Here is a 21,390-nt window from a genome sequence, read left to right on the forward strand (position 1 = left end):
TACTGTATGTAGGGCAGACCCCATATTATCCATCGCTCTCCCCCATTTTTGTATGTCCCCCGGTGTATACAGGAGATGTGCTGATAACATGTACTGTATGTAGGGCAGACCTCATATTATCCATCGCTCTCCCCCATTATTGTATGTCCCCCGGTGTATAAAGGAGATGTGCTGATAACATGTACTGTATATAGGGCAGACCTCATATTATCCATCGCTCTCCCCCATTATTGTATGTCCCCCGGTGTATACAGGAGATGTGCTGATAACATGTACTGTATGTAGGGCAGACCTCATATTATCCATCGTTCTCCCCCATTATTGTACGTCCCCCGGTGTATACAGGAGATGTGCTGATAACATGTACTGTATGTAGGGCAGACCCCATATTATCCATCGTTCTTCCCCTTTTTGTATGTCCCCCGGTGTATACAGGAGATGTGCTGATAACATGTACTGTATGTAGGGCAGACCTCATATTATCCATCGCTCTCCCCCATTATTGTATGTCCCCCGGTGTATAAAGGAGATGTGCTGATAACATGTACTGTATATAGGGCAGACCTCATATTATCCATCGCTCTCCCCCATTACTGTACGTCCCCCGGTGTATACAGGAGATGTTCTGATAACATGTACTGTATGTAGGGCAGACCTCATATTATCCATCGTTCTCCCCCATTATTGTACGTCCCCCGGTGTATACAGGAGATGTGCTGATAACATGTACTGTATGTAGGGCAGACCTCATATTATCCATCGCTCTCCCCCATTATTGTATGTCCCCCGGTGTATAAAGGAGATGTGCTGATAACATGTACTGTATATAGGGCAGACCTCATATTATCCATCGCTCTCCCCATTATTGTATGTCCCCCGGTGTATACAGGAGATGTTCTGATAACATGTACTGTATGTAGGGCAGACCTCATATTATCCATCGTTCTCCCCCATTATTGTACGTCCCCCGGTGTATACAGGAGATGTGCTGATAACATGTACTGTATGTAGGGCAGACCTCATATTATCCATCGTTATCCCCCATTATTGTACGTCCCCCGGTGTATACAGGAGATGTGCTGATAACATGTACTGTATATAGGGCAGACCTCATATTATCCATCGTTCTCCCCCATTATTGTATGTCCCCCGGTGTATACAGGAGATGTGCTGATAACATGTACTGTATGTAGGGCAGACCTCATATTATCCATCGCTCTCCCCATTATTGTATGTCCCCCGGTGTATACAGGAGATGTTCTGATAACATGTACTGTATGTAGGGCAGACCTCATATTATCCATCGTTCTCCCCCATTATTGTACGTCCCCCAGTGTATACAGGAGATGTGCTGATAACATGTACTGTATGTAGGGCAGACCTCATATTATCCATCGTTATCCCCCATTATTGTACGTCCCCCGGTGTATACAGGAGATGTGCTGATAACATGTACTGTATATAGGGCAGACCTCATATTATCCATCGCTCACCCCCATTATTGTATGTCCCCCGGTGTATACAGGAGATGTTTTGACAACATGTACTGTATGTAGGGCAGACCTCATATTATCCATGGCTCTCCCCAATTATTGTACGCCCCCCGGTATATACAGGAGATGTTCTGATAACATGTACTGTATGTAGGGCAGACCTCATATTATCCATCGTTCTCCCCCATTATTGTACGCCCCCCGGTGTATACAGGAGATGTGCTGATAACATGTACTGTATGTAGGGCAGACCTCATATTATCCATCGTTCTCCCCCATTATTGTACGTCCCCCAGTGTATACAGGAGATGTTCTGATAACATGTACTGTATGTAGGGCAAACCTCATATTATCCATCGTTCTCCCCCATTATTGTACGTCCCCCGGTGTATACAGGAGATGTTCTGATAACATGTACTGTATGTAGGGCAGACCTCATATTATCCATCGCTCTCCCCCATTATTGTACGTCCCCTGGTGTATACAGGAGATGTTCTGATAACATGTACTGTATGTAGGGCAGACCTCATATTATCCATCGTTCTCCCCCATTATTGTACGTCCCCCCGGTGTATACAGGAGATGTTCTGATAACATGTACTGTATGTAGGGCAGACCTCATATTATCCATCGTTCTCCCCCATTATTGTATGTCCCCCGGTGTATACAGGAGATGTGCTGATAACATGTACTGTATGTAGGGCAGACCTCATATTATCCATCGCTCTCCCCCATTATTGTACGTCCCCTGGTGTATACAGGAGATGTGCTGATAACAAGTACTGTATATAGGGCAGACCTCATATTATCCATCGTTCTCCCCCATTATTGTACGTCCCCCCGGTGTATACAGGAGATGTTCTGATAACATGTACTGTATGTAGGGCAGACCTCATATTATCCATCGTTCTCCCCCATTATTGTATGTCCCCCGGTGTATACAGGAGATGTGCTGATAACATGTACTGTATGTAGGGCAGACCTCATATTATCCATCGCTCTCCCCCATTATTGTACGTCCCCTGGTGTATACAGGAGATGTGCTGATAACATGTACTGTATGTAGGGCAGACCTCATATTATCCATCGTTCTCCCCCATTATTGTATGTCCCCCGGTGTATACAGGAGATGTGCTGATAACATGTACTGTATATAGGGCAGACCTCATATTATCCATGGCTCTCCCCCATTATTGTATGTCCCCCGGTGTATACAGGAGATGTGCTGATAACATGTACTGTATGTAGGGCAGACCTCATATTATCCATCGTTCTCCCCCATTATTGTACGTCCCCCAGTGTATACAGGAGATGTTCTGATAACATGTACTGTATGTAGGGCAGACCTCATATTATCCATCGTTCTCCCCCATTATTGTACGTCCCCCGGTGTATACAGGAGATGTGCTGATAACATGTACTGTATGTAGGGCAGACCTCATATTATCCATCGTTCTCCCCCATTATTGTACGTCCCCCGGTGTATACAGGAGATGTTCTGATAACATGTACTGTATGTAGGGCAGACCTCATATTATCCATCGTTCTCCCCCATTATTGTATGTCCCCCGGTGTATACAGGAGATGTGCTGACAACATGTACTGTATGTAGGGCAGACCTCATATTATCCATCGTTCTCCCCCATTATTATATGTCCCCCCGGTGTATACAGGAGATGTGATGATAACATGTACTGTATGTAGGGCAGACCCCATATTATCCATCGCTCTCCCCCATTATTGTATGTCCCCCGGTGTATACAGGAGATGTGCTGATAACATGTACTGTATGTAGGGCAGACCTCATATTATCCATCGTTCTCCCCCATTATTGTACGTCCCCCGGTGTATACAGGAGATGTGCTGATAACATGTACTGTATGTAGGGCAGACCCCATATTATCCATCGCTCTCCCCCATTATTGTATGTCCCCCGGTGTATAGAGGAGATGTGCTGATAACATGTACTGTATGTAGGGCAGACCTCATATTATCCATCGTTCTCCCCCATTATTGTACGTCCCCCGGTGTATACAGGAGATGTGCTGATAACATGTACTGTATGTAGGGCAGACCCCATATTATCCATCGCTCTCCCCCATTATTGTATGTCCCCCGGTGTATAGAGGAGATGTGCTGATAACATGTACTGTATGTAGGGCAGACCTCATATTATCCATCGCTCTCCCCCATTATTGTATGTCCCCCGGTGTATACAGGAGATGTGCTGACAACATGTACTGTATATAGGGCAGACCTCATATTATCCATCGTTCTCCCCCATTATTGTACGTCCCCCGATGTATACAGGAGATGTGCTGATAACATGTACTGTATGTAGGGCAGACCTCATATTATCCATCGTTCTCCCCCATTATTGTACGTCCCCCGGTGTATACAGGAGATGTGCTGATAACATGTACTGTATGTAGGGCAGAACTCATATTATCCATCGCTCTCCCCCATTATTGTACGTCCCCCGGTGTATACAGGAGATGTGCTGATAACATGTACTGTATATAGGGCAGACCTCATATTATCCATTGCTCTCCCCCATTATTGTACGTCCCCCGTTGTATATAGGAGATGTGCTGATAACATGTACTGTATATAGGGCAGACCTCATATTATCCATTGCTCTCCCCCATTATTGTACGTCCCCCGGTGTATACAGGAGATGTGCTGATAACATGTACTGTATGTAGGGCAGACCTCATATTATCCATCGTTCTCCCCCATTATTGTACGTCCCCCGGTGTATAAAGGAGATGTGCTGACAACATGTACTGTATGTAGGGCAGACCTCATATTATCCATCGTTCTCCCCCATTATTGTATGTCCCCCGGTGTATACAGGAGATGTTCTGATAACATGTACTGTATGTAGGGCAGACCTCATATTATCCCTCGTTCTCCCCCATTATTGTATGTCCCCCGGTGTATATAGGAGATGTGCTGACAACATGTACTGTATGTAGGGCAGACCTCATATTATCCATCGCTCTCCCCCATTATTGTATGTCCCCCGGTGTATTCAGGAGATGTGCTGATAACATGTACTGTATATAGGGCAGACCTCATATTATCCATCGCTCTCCCCCATTATTGTACGCCCCCCGGTGTATATAGGAGATGTGCTGACAACATGTACTGTATGTAGGGCAGACCTCATATTATCCATCGCTCTCCCCCATTATTGTATGTCCCCCGGTGTATTCAGGAGATGTGCTGATAACATGTACTGTATATAGGGCAGACCTCATATTATCCATCGCTTTCCCCCATTATTGTACGCCCCCCGGTGTATACAGGAGATGTGCTGATAACATGTACTGTATGTAGGGCAGACCCCATATTATCCATCGCTCTCCCCCATTATTGTATGTCCCCCGGTGTATACAGGAGATGTGCTGACAACATGTACTGTATGTAGGGCAGACCTCATATTATCCATCGTTCTCCCCCATTATTGTATGTCCCCCGGTGTATACAGGAGATGTGCTGATAACATGTACTGTATGTAGGGCAGACCTCATATTATCCATCGCTCTCCCCCATTATTGTACGTCCCCCGGTGTATATAGGAGATGTGCTGACAACATGTACTGTATGTAGGGCAGACCTCATATTATCCATCGTTCTCCCCCATTATTGTATGTCCCCCGGTGTATACAGGAGATGTTCTGATAACATGTACTGTATGTAGGACAGACCTCATATTATCCCTCGTTCTCCCCCATTATTGTATGTCCCCCGGTGTATATAGGAGATGTGCTGACAACATGTACTGTATGTAGGGCAGACCTCATATTATCCATCGCTCTCCCCCATTATTGTATGTCCCCCGGTGTATTCAGGAGATGTGCTGATAACATGTACTGTATATAGGGCAGACCTCATATTATCCATCGCTCTCCCCCATTATTGTACTCCCCCCGGTGTATATAGGAGATGTGCTGACAACATGTACTGTATGTAGGGCAGACCTCATATTATCCATCGCTCTCCCCCATTATTGTATGTCCCCCGGTGTATTCAGGAGATGTGCTGATAACATGTACTGTATATAGGGCAGACCTCATATTATCCATCGCTTTCCCCCATTATTGTACGCCCCCGGTGTATACAGGAGATGTTCTGATAACATGTACTGTATGTAGGGCAGACCTCATATTATCCATCGCTCTCCCCCATTATTGTACGCCCCCCGGTGTATTCAGGAGATGTGCTGATAACATGTACTGTATATAGGGCAGACCTCATATTATCCATCGCTTTCCCCCATTATTGTACGCCCCCGGTGTATACAGGAGATGTTCTGATAACATGTACTGTATGTAGGGCAGACCTCATATTATCCATCGCTCTCCCCCATTATTGTATGTCCCCCGGTGTATTCAGGAGATGTGCTGATAACATGTACTGTATATAGGGCAGACCTCATATTATCCATCGCTTTCCCCCATTATTGTACGCCCCCGGTGTATACAGGAGATGTTCTGATAACATGTACTGTATGTAGGGCAGACCTCATATTATCCACCGCTCTCCCCCATTATTGTATGCCCCCCGGTGTATACAGGAGATGTGCTGATAACATGTACTGTATGTAGGGCAGACCCCATATTATCCATCGCTCTCCCCCATTATTGTATGTCCCCCGGTGTATACAGGAGATGTGCTGACAACATGTACTGTATGTAGGGCAGACCTCATATTATCCATCGTTCTCCCCCATTATTGTATGTCCCCCGGTGTATACAGGAGATGTGCTGATAACATGTACTGTATGTAGGGCAGACCTCATATTATCCATCGTTCTCCCCCATTATTGTATGTCCCCCGGTGTATACAGGAGATGTGCTGACAACATGTACTGTATGTAGGGCAGACCTCATATTATCCATCGCTCTCCCCCATTATTGTATGTCCCCCGGTGTATACAGGAGATGTGCTGATAACATGTACTGTATGTAGGGCAGACCTCATATTATCCATCGTTCTCCCCCATTATTGTACGTCCCCCGGTGTATATAGGAGATGTGCTGACAACATGTACTGTATGTAGGGCAGACCTCATATTATCCATCGCTCTCCCCCATTATTGTATGTCCCCCGGTGTATACAGGAGATGTGCTGATAACATGTACTGTATGTAGGGCAGACCCCATATTATCCATCGTTCTCCCCCATTATTGTACGCCCCCCCGGTTTATACAGGAGATGTGCTGATAACATGTACTGTATGTAGGGCAGACCTCATATTATCCATCGTTCTCCCCCATTATTGTACGCCCCCCGGTGTATAGAGGAGATGTGCTGATAACATGTACTGTATGTAGGGCAGACCTCATATTATCCATCGCTCTTCCCCATTATTGTATGTCCCCCGGTGTATACAGGAGATGTGCTGACAACATGTACTGTATATAGGGCAGACCTCATATTATCCATCGTTCTCCCCCATTATTGTACGCCCCCCGGTGTATAGAGGAGATGTTCTGATAACATGTACTGTATATAGGGCAGACCTCATATTATCCATTGCTCTCCCCCATTATTGTACGTCCCCCGTTGTATACAGGAGATGTGCTGATAACATGTACTGTATATAGGGCAGACCTCATATTATCCATCGTTCTCCCCCATTATTATATGTCCCCCGGTGTATACAGGAGATGTGCTGATAACATGTACTGTATGTAGGGCAGACCTCATATTATCCATCGTTCTCCCCCATTATTGTATGTCCCCCGATGTATAAAGGAGATGTGCTGATAACATGTACTGTATGTAGGGCAGACCTCATGTTATCCATCGCTCTCCCCCATTATTGTATGCCCCCCGATGTATACAGGAGATGTGCTGATAACATGTACTGTATGTAGGGCAGACCTCATATTATCCATCGTTCTCCCCCATTATTGTACGTCCCCCAGTGTATACAGGAGATGTTCTGATAACATGTACTGTATGTAGGGCAAACCTCATATTATCCATCATTCTCCCCCATTATTGTACGTCCCCCGGTGTATACAGGAGATGTGCTGATAACATGTACTGTATGTAGGGCAGACCTCATATTATCCATCGTTCTCCCCCATCATTGTACGTCCCCCGGTGTATACAGGAGATGTTCTGATAACATGTACTGTATGTAGGGCAGACCTCATATTATCCATCGTTCTCCCCCATTATTGTATGTCCCCCGGTGTATACAGGAGATGTGCTGATAACATGTACTGTATGTAGGGCAGACCTCATATTATCCATCGCTCTCCCCCATTATTGTATGTCCCCCGGTGTATACAGGAGATGTGCTGATAACATGTACTGTATATAGGCAGACCTCATATTATCCATCGTTCTCCCCCATTATTGTACGTCCCCCGGTGTATACAGGAGATGTTCTGATAACATGTACTGTATGTAGGGCAGACCTCATATTATCCATCGCTCTCCCCCATTATTGTACGTCCCCTGGTGTATACAGGAGATGTGCTGATAACATGTACTGTATGTAGGGCAGACCCCATATTATCCATCGCTCTCCCCCATTATTGTATGTCCCCCGGTGTATACAGGAGATGTGCTGATAACATGTACTGTATGTAGGGCAGACCTCATATTATCCATCGCTCTCCCCCATTATTGTATGTCCCCCGGTGTATACAGGAGATGTGCTGATAACATGTACTGTATATAGGCAGACCTCATATTATCCATCGTTCTCCCCCATTATTGTACGTCCCCCGGTGTATACAGGAGATGTTCTGATAACATGTACTGTATGTAGGGCAGACCTCATATTATCCATCGCTCTCCCCCATTATTGTACGTCCCCTGGTGTATACAGGAGATGTGCTGATAACATGTACTGTATGTAGGGCAGACCCCATATTATCCATCGCTCTCCCCCATTATTGTATGTCTCCCGGTGTATACAGGAGATGTGCTGATAACATGTACTGTATGTAGGGCAGACCCCATATTATCCATCGTTCTCCCCCATTATTGTATGTCCCCCGGTGTATACAGGAGATGTGCTGATAACATGTACTGTATGTAGGGCAGACCTCATATTATCCATCGTTCTCCCCCATTATTGTACGTCCCCCGGTGTATACAGGAGATGTTCTGATAACATGTACTGTATGTAGGGCAGACCTCATATTATCCATCGCTCTCCCCCATTATTGTACGTCCCCTGGTGTATACAGGAGATGTTCTGATAACATGTACTGTATGTAGGGCAGACCTCATATTATCCATCGTTCTCCCCCATTATTGTATGTCCCCCGGTGTATACAGGAGATGTGCTGATAACATGTACTGTATATAGGGCAGACCTCATATTATCCATGGCTCTCCCCCATTATTGTATATCCCCCGGTGTATACAGGAGATGTGCTGATAACATGTACTGTATGTAGGGCAGACCTCATATTATCCATCGCTCTCCCCCATTATTGTACGTCCCCTGGTGTATACAGGAGATGTTCTGATAACATGTACTGTATGTAGGGCAGACCTCATATTATCCATCGTTCTCCCCCATTATTGTATGTCCCCCGGTGTATACAGGAGATGTTCTGATAACATGTACTGTATGTAGGGCAGACCTCATATTATCCATCGTTCTCCCCCATTATTGTATGTCCCCCGGTGTATACAGGAGATGTGCTGATAACATGTACTGTATATAGGGCAGACCTCATATTATCCATGGCTCTCCCCCATTATTGTATGTCCCCCGGTGTATACAGGAGATGTGCTGATAACATGTACTGTATGTAGGGCAGACCTCATATTATCCATCGTTCTCCCCCATTATTGTACGTCCCCCAGTGTATACAGGAGATGTGCTGATAACATGTACTGTATGTAGGGCAGACCTCATATTATCCATCGTTCTCCCCCATTATTGTACGTCCCCCAGTGTATACAGGAGATGTTCTGATAACATGTACTGTATGTAGGGCAGACCTCATATTATCCATCGCTCACCCCCATTATTGTATGTCCCCCGGTGTATACAGGAGATGTTCTGATAACATGTACTGTATGTAGGGCAGACCTCATATTATCCATCGCTCTCCCCCATTATTGTATGTCCCCCCGGTGTATACAGGAGATGTGCTGATAACATGTACTGTATGTAGGGCAGACCTCATATTATCCATCGTTCTCCCCCATTATTGTACGTCCCCCGGTGTATACAGGAGATGTGCTGATAACATGTACTGTATGTAGGGCAGACCTCATATTATCCATCGTTCTCCCCCATTATTGTACGTCCCCCGGTGTATACAGGAGATGTTCTGATAACATGTACTGTATGTAGGGCAGACCTCATATTATCCATCGTTCTCCCCCATTATTGTATGTCCCCCGGTGTATACAGGAGATGTGCTGACAACATGTACTGTATGTAGGGCAGACCTCATATTATCCATCGTTCTCCCCCATTATTATATGTCCCCCCGGTGTATACAGGAGATGTGCTGATAACATGTACTGTATGTAGGGCAGACCCCATATTATCCATCGCTCTCCCCCATTATTGTATGTCCCCCGGTGTATACAGGAGATGTGCTGATAACATGTACTGTATGTAGGGCAGACCTCATATTATCCATCGTTCTCCCCCATTATTGTACGTCCCCCGGTGTATACAGGAGATGTGCTGATAACATGTACTGTATGTAGGGCAGACCCCATATTATCCATCGCTCTCCCCCATTATTGTATGTCCCCCGGTGTATAGAGGAGATGTGCTGATAACATGTACTGTATGTAGGGCAGACCTCATATTATCCATCGCTCTCCCCCATTATTGTATGTCCCCCGGTGTATACAGGAGATGTGCTGACAACATGTACTGTATATAGGGCAGACCTCATATTATCCATCGTTCTCCCCCATTATTGTACGTCCCCCGATGTATACAGGAGATGTGCTGATAACATGTACTGTATGTAGGGCAGACCTCATATTATCCATCGTTCTCCCCCATTATTGTACGTCCCCCGGTGTATACAGGAGATGTGCTGATAACATGTACTGTATGTAGGGCAGACCTCATATTATCCATTGCTCTCCCCCATTATTGTACGTCCCCCGTTGTATATAGGAGATGTGCTGATAACATGTACTGTATATAGGGCAGACCTCATATTATCCATTGCTCTCCCCCATTATTGTACGTCCCCCGGTGTATACAGGAGATGTTCTGATAACATGTACTGTATGTAGGGCAGACCTCATATTATCCATCGTTCTCCCCCATTATTGTATGTCCCCCGGTGTATATAGGAGATGTGCTGACAACATGTACTGTATGTAGGGCAGACCTCATATTATCCATCGTTCTCCCCCATTATTGTATGTCCCCCGGTGTATACAGGAGATGTTCTGATAACATGTACTGTATGTAGGGCAGACCTCATATTATCCCTCGTTCTCCCCCATTATTGTATGTCCCCCGGTGTATATAGGAGATGTGCTGACAACATGTACTGTATGTAGGGCAGACCTCATATTATCCATCGCTCTCCCCCATTATTGTATGTCCCCCGGTGTATTCAGGAGATGTGCTGATAACATGTACTGTATATAGGGCAGACCTCATATTATCCATCGCTCTCCCCCATTATTGTACGCCCCCCGGTGTATATAGGAGATGTGCTGACAACATGTACTGTATGTAGGGCAGACCTCATATTATCCATCGCTCTCCCCCATTATTGTATGTCCCCCGGTGTATTCAGGAGATGTGCTGATAACATGTACTGTATATAGGGCAGACCTCATATTATCCATCGCTTTCCCCCATTATTGTACGCCCCCCGGTGTATACAGGAGATGTGCTGATAACATGTACTGTATGTAGGGCAGACCCCATATTATCCATCGCTCTCCCCCATTATTGTATGTCCCCCGGTGTATACAGGAGATGTGCTGACAACATGTACTGTATGTAGGGCAGACCTCATATTATCCATCGCTCTCCCCCATTATTGTATGTCCCCCGGTGTATACAGGAGATGTGCTGATAACATGTACTGTATGTAGGGCAGACCTCATATTATCCATCGTTCTCCCCCATTATTGTATGTCCCCCGGTTTATACAGGAGATGTGCTGATAACATGTACTGTATATAGGGCAGACCCCATATTATCCATCGTTCTCCCCCATTATTGTACGTCCCCCGGTGTATACAGGAGATGTGCTGATAACATGTACTGTATGTAGGGCAGACCTCATATTATCCATCGCTCTCCCCCATTATTGTACATCCCCCGGTGTATACAGGAGATGTGCTGATAACATGTACTGTATGTAGGGCAGACCTCATATTATCCATCGTTCTCCCCCATTATTGTACGTCCCCCGGTGTATATAGGAGATGTGCTGACAACATGTACTGTATGTAGGGCAGACCTCATATTATCCATCGCTCTCCCCCATTATTGTATGTCCCCCGGTGTATACAGGAGATGTGCTGATAACATGTACTGTATGTAGGGCAGACCCCATATTATCCATCGTTCTCCCCCATTATTGTACGCCCCCCGGTTTATACAGGAGATGTGCTGATAACATGTACTGTATATAGGGCAGACCTCATATTATCCATCGTTCTCCCCCATTATTGTACGCCCCCCGGTGTATAGAGGAGATGTGCTGATAACATGTACTGTATGTAGGGCAGACCTCATATTATCCATCGCTCTTCCCCATAATTGTATGTCCCCCGGTGTATACAGGAGATGTGCTGACAACATGTACTGTATATAGGGCAGACCTCATATTATCCATCGTTCTCCCCCATTATTGTACGCCCCCCGGTGTATAGAGGAGATGTTCTGATAACATGTACTGTATATAGGGCAGACCTCATATTATCCATTGCTCTCCCCCATTATTGTACGTCCCCCGTTGTATACAGGAGATGTGCTGATAACATGTACTGTATATAGGGCAGACCTCATATTATCCATCGTTCTCCCCCATTATTGTACGTCCCCCGTTGTATACAGGAGATGTTCTGATAACATGTACTCTATGTAGGGCAGACCTCATATTATCCATCGTTCTCCCCCATTATTGTATGTCCCCCGATGTATAAAGGAGATGTGCTGATAACATGTACTGTATATAGGGCAGACCTCATATTATCCATTGCTCTCCCCCATTATTGTACGTCCCCCGTTGTATACAGGAGATGTGCTGATAACATGTACTGTATATAGGGCAGACCTCATATTATCCATCGTTCTCCCCCATTATTGTACGTCCCCCGTTGTATACAGGAGATGTTCTGATAACATGTACTCTATGTAGGGCAGACCTCATATTATCCATCGTTCTCCCCCATTATTGTATGTCCCCCGGTGTATACAGGAGATGTGCTGATAACATGTACTGTATGTAGGGCAGACCTCATATTATCCATCGCTCTCCCCCATTATTATATGTCCCCCGGTGTATACAGGAGATGTGCTGATAACATGTACTGTATGTAGGGCAGACCTCATGTTATCCATCGTTCTCCCCCATTATTGTATGTCCCCCGATGTATAAAGGAGATGTGCTGATAACATGTACTGTATGTAGGGCAGACCCCATATTATCCATCGCTCTCCCCCATTATTATATGTCCCCCGGTGTATACAGGAGATGTGCTGATAACATGTACTGTATATAGGGCAGACCTCATATTATCCATCGCTCTCCCCCATTATTGTATGTCCCCCGGTGTATACAGGAGATGTGCTGATAACATGTACTGTATGTAGGGCAGACCTCATATTATCCATCGCTCTCCCCCATTATTGTATGTCCCCCGGTGTATACAGGAGATGTGCTGATAACATGTACTGTATGTAGGGCAGACCCCATATTATCCATCATTCTCCCCCATTATTGTAAGCCCCCCGGTGTATACACCCCAGGGACATGAGCATCGATCGTCCAGTTTGGGTCACGGATTGCTCTGGGTAATACCCCCACATATTTTTCAGTGATCTATCATCCATTGTAGACATCCTAGATGAGGGTCTCACTTTCTCCCGGCCTGCATTAAACAGAATTGGAAAGTCCAGAAGGCGCAGCTTTCAGTACTGGTCATCATTCACACAACAGAGTAATGGCCTACCAGCTTTTCCAATCTGCACTGCCAGTTTTGTTAGCTTTCCTTGCAGAACAGACTTCTCCTTCTTATGTGGATTTGGTTTCTTCTTATCCTTGTCTTCTCCATCACCGCCCTCTGCACTTCTTAAAGGCTGCATCTCCATGGCCGCTGCTCCATCTTGTTGTTTGGCTGTCAGATCAGAAAGTTATAGTCAGTGGAGACAAGTGGCCTGCAATACCTCAATCTCTTCTAAACTAAGACCCCCAAAAGATTGGTTAGGGACTATCCTTCCTAACAAAGGGCTGCAGGACCTGCTTATAATTTACAGACTAAACTGAGGAAGAAAGATGCAGTATTACTGGGATTAAAGGTCCATCTACAACCGAGAACAAAGCCGAAAGAGACAGTTCTGGGGAGTAAGCTGGAGGAAAACCAGAAACGGGATTGAAGGAGCAGCATCAAGAGCCACAACTGGGAACGTAGCCGCAATAAGAGCCACTACCGGGAATGTAGCCACAATAAGAGCCACTACCTGAAACATAGCCGCAATAAGAGCCACAACTGGGAACGGAGCCGCAATAAGAGCCATTACCAGAAACGTGGCCGCAATAGGAGCCACTATTGGGAACGGAGCTGCAATGAGAGCCACTACTGGGAACGTAGCCGCAATGAGAGCCACGACTGGGAACATTGCCGCAATAAGAGCCACTACCGGGAACGTAGCCGCAATAGGAGCCACTACTAGGAACGTAGCCGCAATGAGAGCCACAACTGGGAACGGAGCCGCAATAAGAGCCATTACCAGAAACGTGGCCGCAATAGGAGCCACTATTGGGAACGGAGCTGCAATGAGAGCCACTACTGGGAACGTAGCCGCAATGAGAGCCACGACTGGGAACATTGCCGCAATAAGAGCCACTACCGGGAACATAGTTGTAACAGGAGCCACTACTGGGAATGTAGCCACAATGAGAGCTACTACCGAGAACATAGCCACAATTAGAGCTACTACCGAGAACATAGCCACAACAAGAGCCACTACCGGGAACGTAGCTGCAATGTGAGCCACTACCGAGAAAGCAGCTGCAACAAGAGCCACTACTGGGAATATAGCCTCAATGTGAGCCACTACTGGTAACGTAGCCACAATAAGAGGAACTACCGGAAACGTAGCTGCAATGAGAGACATTACTGGGAACGTCGCCGCAAAGAGAGCCACAACTGGGAACATAGCCACAATGAGAGCCACTACCGGGAATGTAGCTGCAACAAGAGCCACTACCGAAAACATGGCAGCCATGAGAACCACTACTGGAAATGTAGCTGCAATAAGCGACACTATCAGGAATGTAGCTTCAACCAGAGTCCTTACCAGGAACGTAGCCACAACTAGAGCCATTACCGGGAACAAAGTAACAGAACCAGTACTGCAGGACAAAGCTGGAGTAAAAGCAGTAAAACAAAGTAGCAACATAAAGAGCCACTACTGGCAACATGGTCACAACGAGAGCCATTACCAAGAGCATATCCACAACGAGAGCAACTACCAGGAACATATCCACAACAAGAGCAGATACCGGAAACGTACCCACAATGAGAGTATACACTGGGAACATAGCCGAAACAACAGCACCTACTGGAAATGTATCCACAATGAGAGCCAGTATTGGGAATGTAGCCGCAATGAGAGCCACTACTGAGAAAATACAGTGGGTACGGAAAGTATTCAGACCCCTTTACATTTTTCACTCTGTTTCATTGCAGCCATTTGGTGAATTCAAAAAAGTTCATTTTTTTCTTATTAATGTACACTCTGCCCCCATCTTGACTGAAAAAAACAAAAATGGAAAAATTTTTGGCAATTTATTAAAAAAGAAAAACTGAAATCTCCCATGGTCATAGGTATTCAGCCCCTCTGCTCAATATTGAATAGAAGCACCTTTTGAGCTAGTACAGCCATGAGTCTTCTTGGGAATTATGAAACAAGTTTTTCACACCTGGATTTGGGGATCCTCGGCCATTCTTCCTTGCAGATCCTCTCCAGTTCCGTCAGGTTGGATGGTGAACGTTGGTGGACAGCCATTTTCATGTCTCTCCAGGGATGCTCAATTGCGTTTAGGTCAGGGCTCTGGCTGGGCCAATCAAGAATGGTCCCATAGTTGTTCTGAAGCCACTCCTTTGTTATTTTAGATGTGTGCTTAAGGTCATTGTCTTGTTTGAAGGTGAACCTTTGGCCAAGTCTGAGGTCCAGAGCACTCTGGAAGAGGTTTTCATCCAGGATATCTCTGTACTTGGCCGCATTCATGTTTCCTTCAATTGCAACCAGTCGTTCTGTCCCTGCAGCTGAAAAACACCCCCATAGCATAATGCTGCCACCACCATGTTTCACTGTTGGATTGTATTGGGCAGGTGATGAGCAGTGCTTGGTTTTCTCCACACATACCGCTTAGAATCATAGAATCATAGAATCGTAGAGTTGGAAGGGACCTCCTGGGCCATCTGGTCCAACCCCCTGCTCAAAGCAGGATTCGCTAAATCATCCCAGTTAGATGTCTGTCCAGCCTCTGTTTGAAGACTTCCATTGAAGGAGAACTCACCACTTCTCGTGGCAGCCTGTTCCACTCATTGATCACTCTAACTGTCAAAAAGTTTTTTCTAATATCTAATCTGTGTCTCCTCCCATTCAGCTTCATCCCATTGCTTCTAGTCTTTCCTTGTGCAAATGAGAATAAAGTTGATCCTTCTACAATGTGACAGCCCTTTAGATATTTGTAGACAGCTATTAAGTCTCCTCTCAGTCTTCTCTTTTGCAAACTAAACATTCCCAAATCCTGCAACCTTTCCTCATAAGACAGGGTTTGCAGACCGGTCACCATTCTGGTCGCTCTTTTCTGAACTTGCTCCAGTTTGTTGATGTCTTTTTTAAAATGTGGGGCCCAAAATTGGACACAATATTCCAGATGAGGTCTGACCAAAGAGGAGTAGAGGGAAATAATTACTTCACGTGATCTAGACTGTATGCTTCTGTTAATACATCCTAGAATTGCATTTGCCTTTTTTGCTGCTGCATCACACTGTTGACTCATATTCAGTCTGTGATCTATTAGTATACCCAAGTCTTTTTCACATGTGCTGTCACTTAGCCCTATTCCTCCCATTCTGTATATGCTTTTTTCATTTTTATTGCCCAGATGTAGTACTTTGCATTTCTCCCTGTTAAAAACCATTCTGTTAGTTGCTGCCCACTTCTCCAGTTTATTTAAATCTTTTTGAATCCTCTCTCTCTCTTCTCTAGTATTAGCTATCCCTCCTAGCTTTGTGTCATCAGCAAATTTAATCAGTTTACCCTCAATTCCTTCATCTAAATCGTTGATAAAGATGTTGAACAATACAGGGCCCAGGACAGAGCCCTGTGGTACCCCACTTGAGACATTCTTCCAACTGGATGTGCAGCCATTTACGACCACTCTTTGGGTCCGATCACTAAGCCAGTTATGAATCCACCTAACAGTTGCCTTGTCCATTCCATACTTAGTCATTTTTTCAATAAGGATTGTATGAGAGACTTTGTCAAATGCTTTGCTGAAGTCAAGATATACTATATCTACAGCATTTCCTTGATCCACCCAATCAGTAATACCATCATAGAAGGAAATTAAATTAGTCTGACATGACTTATTAGTTACAAATCCATGCTGACTCTGTTTAATCACTTCATTCTTATCCAGGTATTGACATACATGTTGTTTAATAATTTGTTCAAAGATCTTTCCTGGTATAGAAGTCAGACTCACCGGCCTATAGTTGCCTGGGTCCACCTTCTTCCCCTTTTTGAAGATAGGAACAACATTTGCTCTTCTCCAGTCTTCTGGCACTTCTCCTGTTCTCCAAGAATTTTCAAAGATTATGGAGAGGGGTTCAAAAATTTCTTCTGCTATCTCCTTCAGTACTCTGGGGTGTAATTCATCTGGACCTGGAGACTTGAATACATTTAGGTTAGCTAAGTGTTTCCTCACTATCTTTCTGTTTATAGATATCCTGGATTCTTCTATTCCCTTAATAGGACAGTGAATAACAGTTGATGTTACATTTCCTTTCTGAGAGAAAACAGATGCAAAATAGGAATTTAAAAGTTCAGCCTTCTCAACATCCTGTCTTACCATTTCATCATTTTCATCCTGTAAAAATCCTATAGCATCTTTGACTTTTCTTTTACTTTTGACATATCCCCAAAATCCTTTATTATTGCTTTTGACATCTCTTGCAAGCCTCAATTCATTTTCAGCTTTAGATAATCTGATTTGTGCCTTGCAGGTTCTGCAGACAGCATTATATTCTTCTTTAGATATGCCTCCTTCTTTCCATTTTATAAACATTTTTTGCTTCCTTTTTAGCATGTGCTTAAGTTCTGTGTTCATCCATCCTGGTTTCCTTAAATGCTTCCTATTCTTCCCTCTTTTCGGAATTGTTAACAACTGTGCTTTGAGAATTTCATTTTTCAAGATTTCCCATCCTTCCTGGACATTTTTGTCTTTAAGGATATCCAGCCATTGGATCCCTCCAATTCTCTTTCTGAATCCCTTAAAATCTGCCTTTCTGAAATCTATCCTTGACGTCTGAGTCTTCACAGGTCTTCCGCCTCTAGTTATCCAAAATTCTAAAATAGCATGGTCGCTACCTCCTAGGGTCCCAGCCACTTTTACCTCCTCAACCATTTCCTCCCTGTTTATAAGGATTAGATCCAAGGTAGCAGTTCCCCTTGTTTTCTCCCTTACCTTTTGGAAGATAAAGTTGTCAGCAAGAGAGGATAAGAATTTCCTTGACCTGTTAGTTTTGCCTGAGAGAGATTCCCAACAAATGTCTGGATAGTTGAAATCTCCCATGACAACTATGTCATATTTTTTGGAGAACTTGGCCATTTGATGCATAAAGAGTTCATCCATATCTTCAGCTTGCACAGGCGGCCTGTAGTAAATGCCTACAATGGTGTCCTTTCCATTGTTCTGTCCTTGTATTCTTACCCAAACAGTTTCCACAGAACTCCCAGTCTCTGAAGCTTCAATCTCTGTGCAGATATATGCGTTTCTAACATACAATGCGACACCCCCTCCTCGTTTATCAAGTCTGTTTCTTGCAAATAAGTTGTATCCTTCTAGTCTTGTATTCCAATCATGTGTATTGTCCCACCAAGTTTCAGTGATTCCAATGACATCATATTTATTTTCCTGTGTTAGTAGTTCCAATTCTCCTTGTTTGTTGCCCATGCTTTGTGCATTAGTATAGAAACATTTTAGTTTGTGATTGGTTTCTCTTTCTCCAATATTTTTTTTAATTAGATTCTTTCGTCTTTGTTCTTCCTTTCCACTTCTAATAGCAGAGTTCTCAGTAGCATTTGTCAGGTGTATGGCTTTTTCTGGTCTTTTGCTTCCCTTCCCATGTTGTTCTAGTTTAAAGCTCTCCTTACAAGTGTAGCAAAAAGTTCTATCTTCCTCTCATCAGACCAGAGAATCCTATTACTCATAGTCTGGGAGTCCTTCATGTGTTTTTAGCAAACTCTATGCGGGCTTTCATATGTCTGGCACTGAGGAGAGGCTTCCGTCTGGCCACTCTGACATAAAGGCACGACAGGTGGAGGGCTACAGTGATAGTTGACTTTGTGGAGCTTTCTCCCATCTCCCTACTGCATCTGTGGAGCTCAGCCACAACTTCTTCCATTTAAGTATTATGGAGGCCACTGTGCTCTTAGGAGCCTTGAGTACTGCAGAAATTCATTTGTAATCTTGGTCATATCTTTGCCTTGCCACAATTCTATCTCTGAGCTCCTTGGCCAGTTCCTTTGACCTCATGATTCTCATTTGGTGTGACGTGCACTGTGAGCTGTGAGGTCTTATATAGACATGTGTGCGCCTTTACAAATCAAGTCCTATCAGTTTCAGTACACACAGCTGGACTCCAATGAAGGAGTAGAACCATCTCAAGGAGGATCACAAGGAAATGGACAGCATGTGACTTACATATGAGTGTTGGAGCAAACGGTCTGAATACTTACGACCATGTGATGTTTCAGCTTTTCTTTTTTAATAAATTAGCAAAAATTTCTACATTTCTGTTTTTTTTTTTTGTCAAGATGGGGTGCAGAGTGTACATTAATGAGGAAAAATCAACTTTTACCAAATGGATGCAATGAAACAAAGAGTGAAAAATTTAAAGGGGTCTGAATACTTTCTGTACCCACTGTACCTGCAATGAGAGCGACTACCAGGAATGTAGCCGCAATAAGAGCCACTACCGGGAACAAAGTAACAGAAATAGCCAGTATTGCAGGACAAAGCTGAAGTAAAAGCAGAAAAACAAAGGTAGCAGCATCAGGAACTACTCCTGAGAACATGGCCACAGTGAGAGCCACTACCGGGAGTGTATCCACCACGAGAGTCACTACCAGGAGCATATCCACAACGAGAGCCAATACCGGAAATGTAGTTGCAATGAGAGCCTGTACAGGGAACGTAGCCGCAATAAAATTCTCTACTGGCAATGAGAGCCAATACTGAGAACATACCCGCAACGAGAGCCACTCCCGGGTACGTGGGTACGTAGTCACAACGAGAGCCACTACCAGGAACGTAGCAGCACCTAGAGCCACTACTGGGAACGTAGCGGCAACACATTCCTGGTAGTGGCCCTTGTTGCTGCTATGTTCTCGGTAGTTGCTCTTATCAGCAGCAAGAGCCACTACCGGGAACATAGCTGCAATGAGAGCCACTACAAGGAACGTAGCTGCAACAAGAGCCACTACCGGGAACAAAGTAACAGAAATAACCAGTATTGCGGGAGAAAGCTGGAGTAAAAGCAGAAAAACAAAGTAGCAGCATCAAGAGCCACTCCTGAGAACATGGCCGCAGTGAGAGCCACTACCGGGAGTGTATCCACCACGAGAGTCACTACCAGGAGCATATCCACAACGAGAGCCAATACCGGAAATGTAGTTGCAATGAGAGCCTGTACAGGGAACGTAGCCGCAATAAAATTCTCTACTGGCAATGAGAGCCAATACTGAGAACATACCCGCAATGAGAGCCACTCTCGGGTACGTGGGTACGTAGTCACAACGAGAGCCACTACCAGGAACGTAGCAGCACCTAGAGCCACTACTGGGAACGTAGCGGCAACACATTCCTGGTAGTGGCCCTTGTTGCTGCTACGTTCTCGGTAGTTGCTCTTATCAGCAGCAAGAGCCACTACCGGGAACATAGCCGCAATGAGAGCCACTACAAGGAACGTAGCCGCAACAAGAGCCATTACCGGGAGTATAGCTGCAACAAGAGCCACTACCGGGAACAAAGTAACAGAAATAGCCAGTATTGCGGGAGAAAGCTGGAGTAAAAGCAGAAAAACAAAGTAGCAGCATCAAGAGCCACTCCTGAGAACATGGCCGCAGTGAGAGCCACTACCGGGAGCGTAGCTGCAACTAGAGCCACTACCGGGAACGTAGCCGAAACAAGAGTCACTACCGGCAACAAAAAGTAACAGAAATAGCCAGTATTGCGGGACAAAGCTATAGTAGAAGCAGAAAAACAAAGTAGCAGCATCAAGAGCGACTCCTGAGAATATGGCCGCAGTGAGAGCCACTACCGGGAGCGTATCCACAACGACAGCCAAAATGTAGTTGCAACGAGAGCTTGTACCGGGAACGTAGCCGCAATAAAATCCTCTACTCTGGCAATACAGCTGCAACAAGAGCCACTACTGAAGTATTTGG

The 21,390-nt window shown here is 45.0% G+C and overlaps 1 protein-coding gene across 7 annotated transcripts in view; it reads right to left on the reverse strand.

Annotated features, from left to right (window-relative positions):
• Nucleotides 1-21,390, reverse strand: part of ATP2B2 (ATPase plasma membrane Ca2+ transporting 2) — a 660,007-nt gene that overhangs the window by 359,058 nt on the left and 279,559 nt on the right. For all 7 annotated transcript variants that reach the window (XM_073564311.1, XM_073564307.1, XM_073564309.1 and 4 more), the window contains one exon: nucleotides 13,656-13,820. In XM_073564311.1, coding sequence (XP_073420412.1) covers nucleotides 13,656-13,820 — 165 coding nt within the window. The remainder of the gene's footprint in view (nucleotides 1-13,655; nucleotides 13,821-21,390) is intronic.

This window comes from Dendrobates tinctorius, unplaced genomic scaffold (genome assembly GCF_039654945.1).
Source record: "Dendrobates tinctorius isolate UK_male_01 unplaced genomic scaffold, ASM3965494v1 ptg000449l, whole genome shotgun sequence".
In the NCBI taxonomy this organism is placed as follows: Eukaryota; Metazoa; Chordata; class Amphibia; order Anura; family Dendrobatidae; genus Dendrobates; species Dendrobates tinctorius.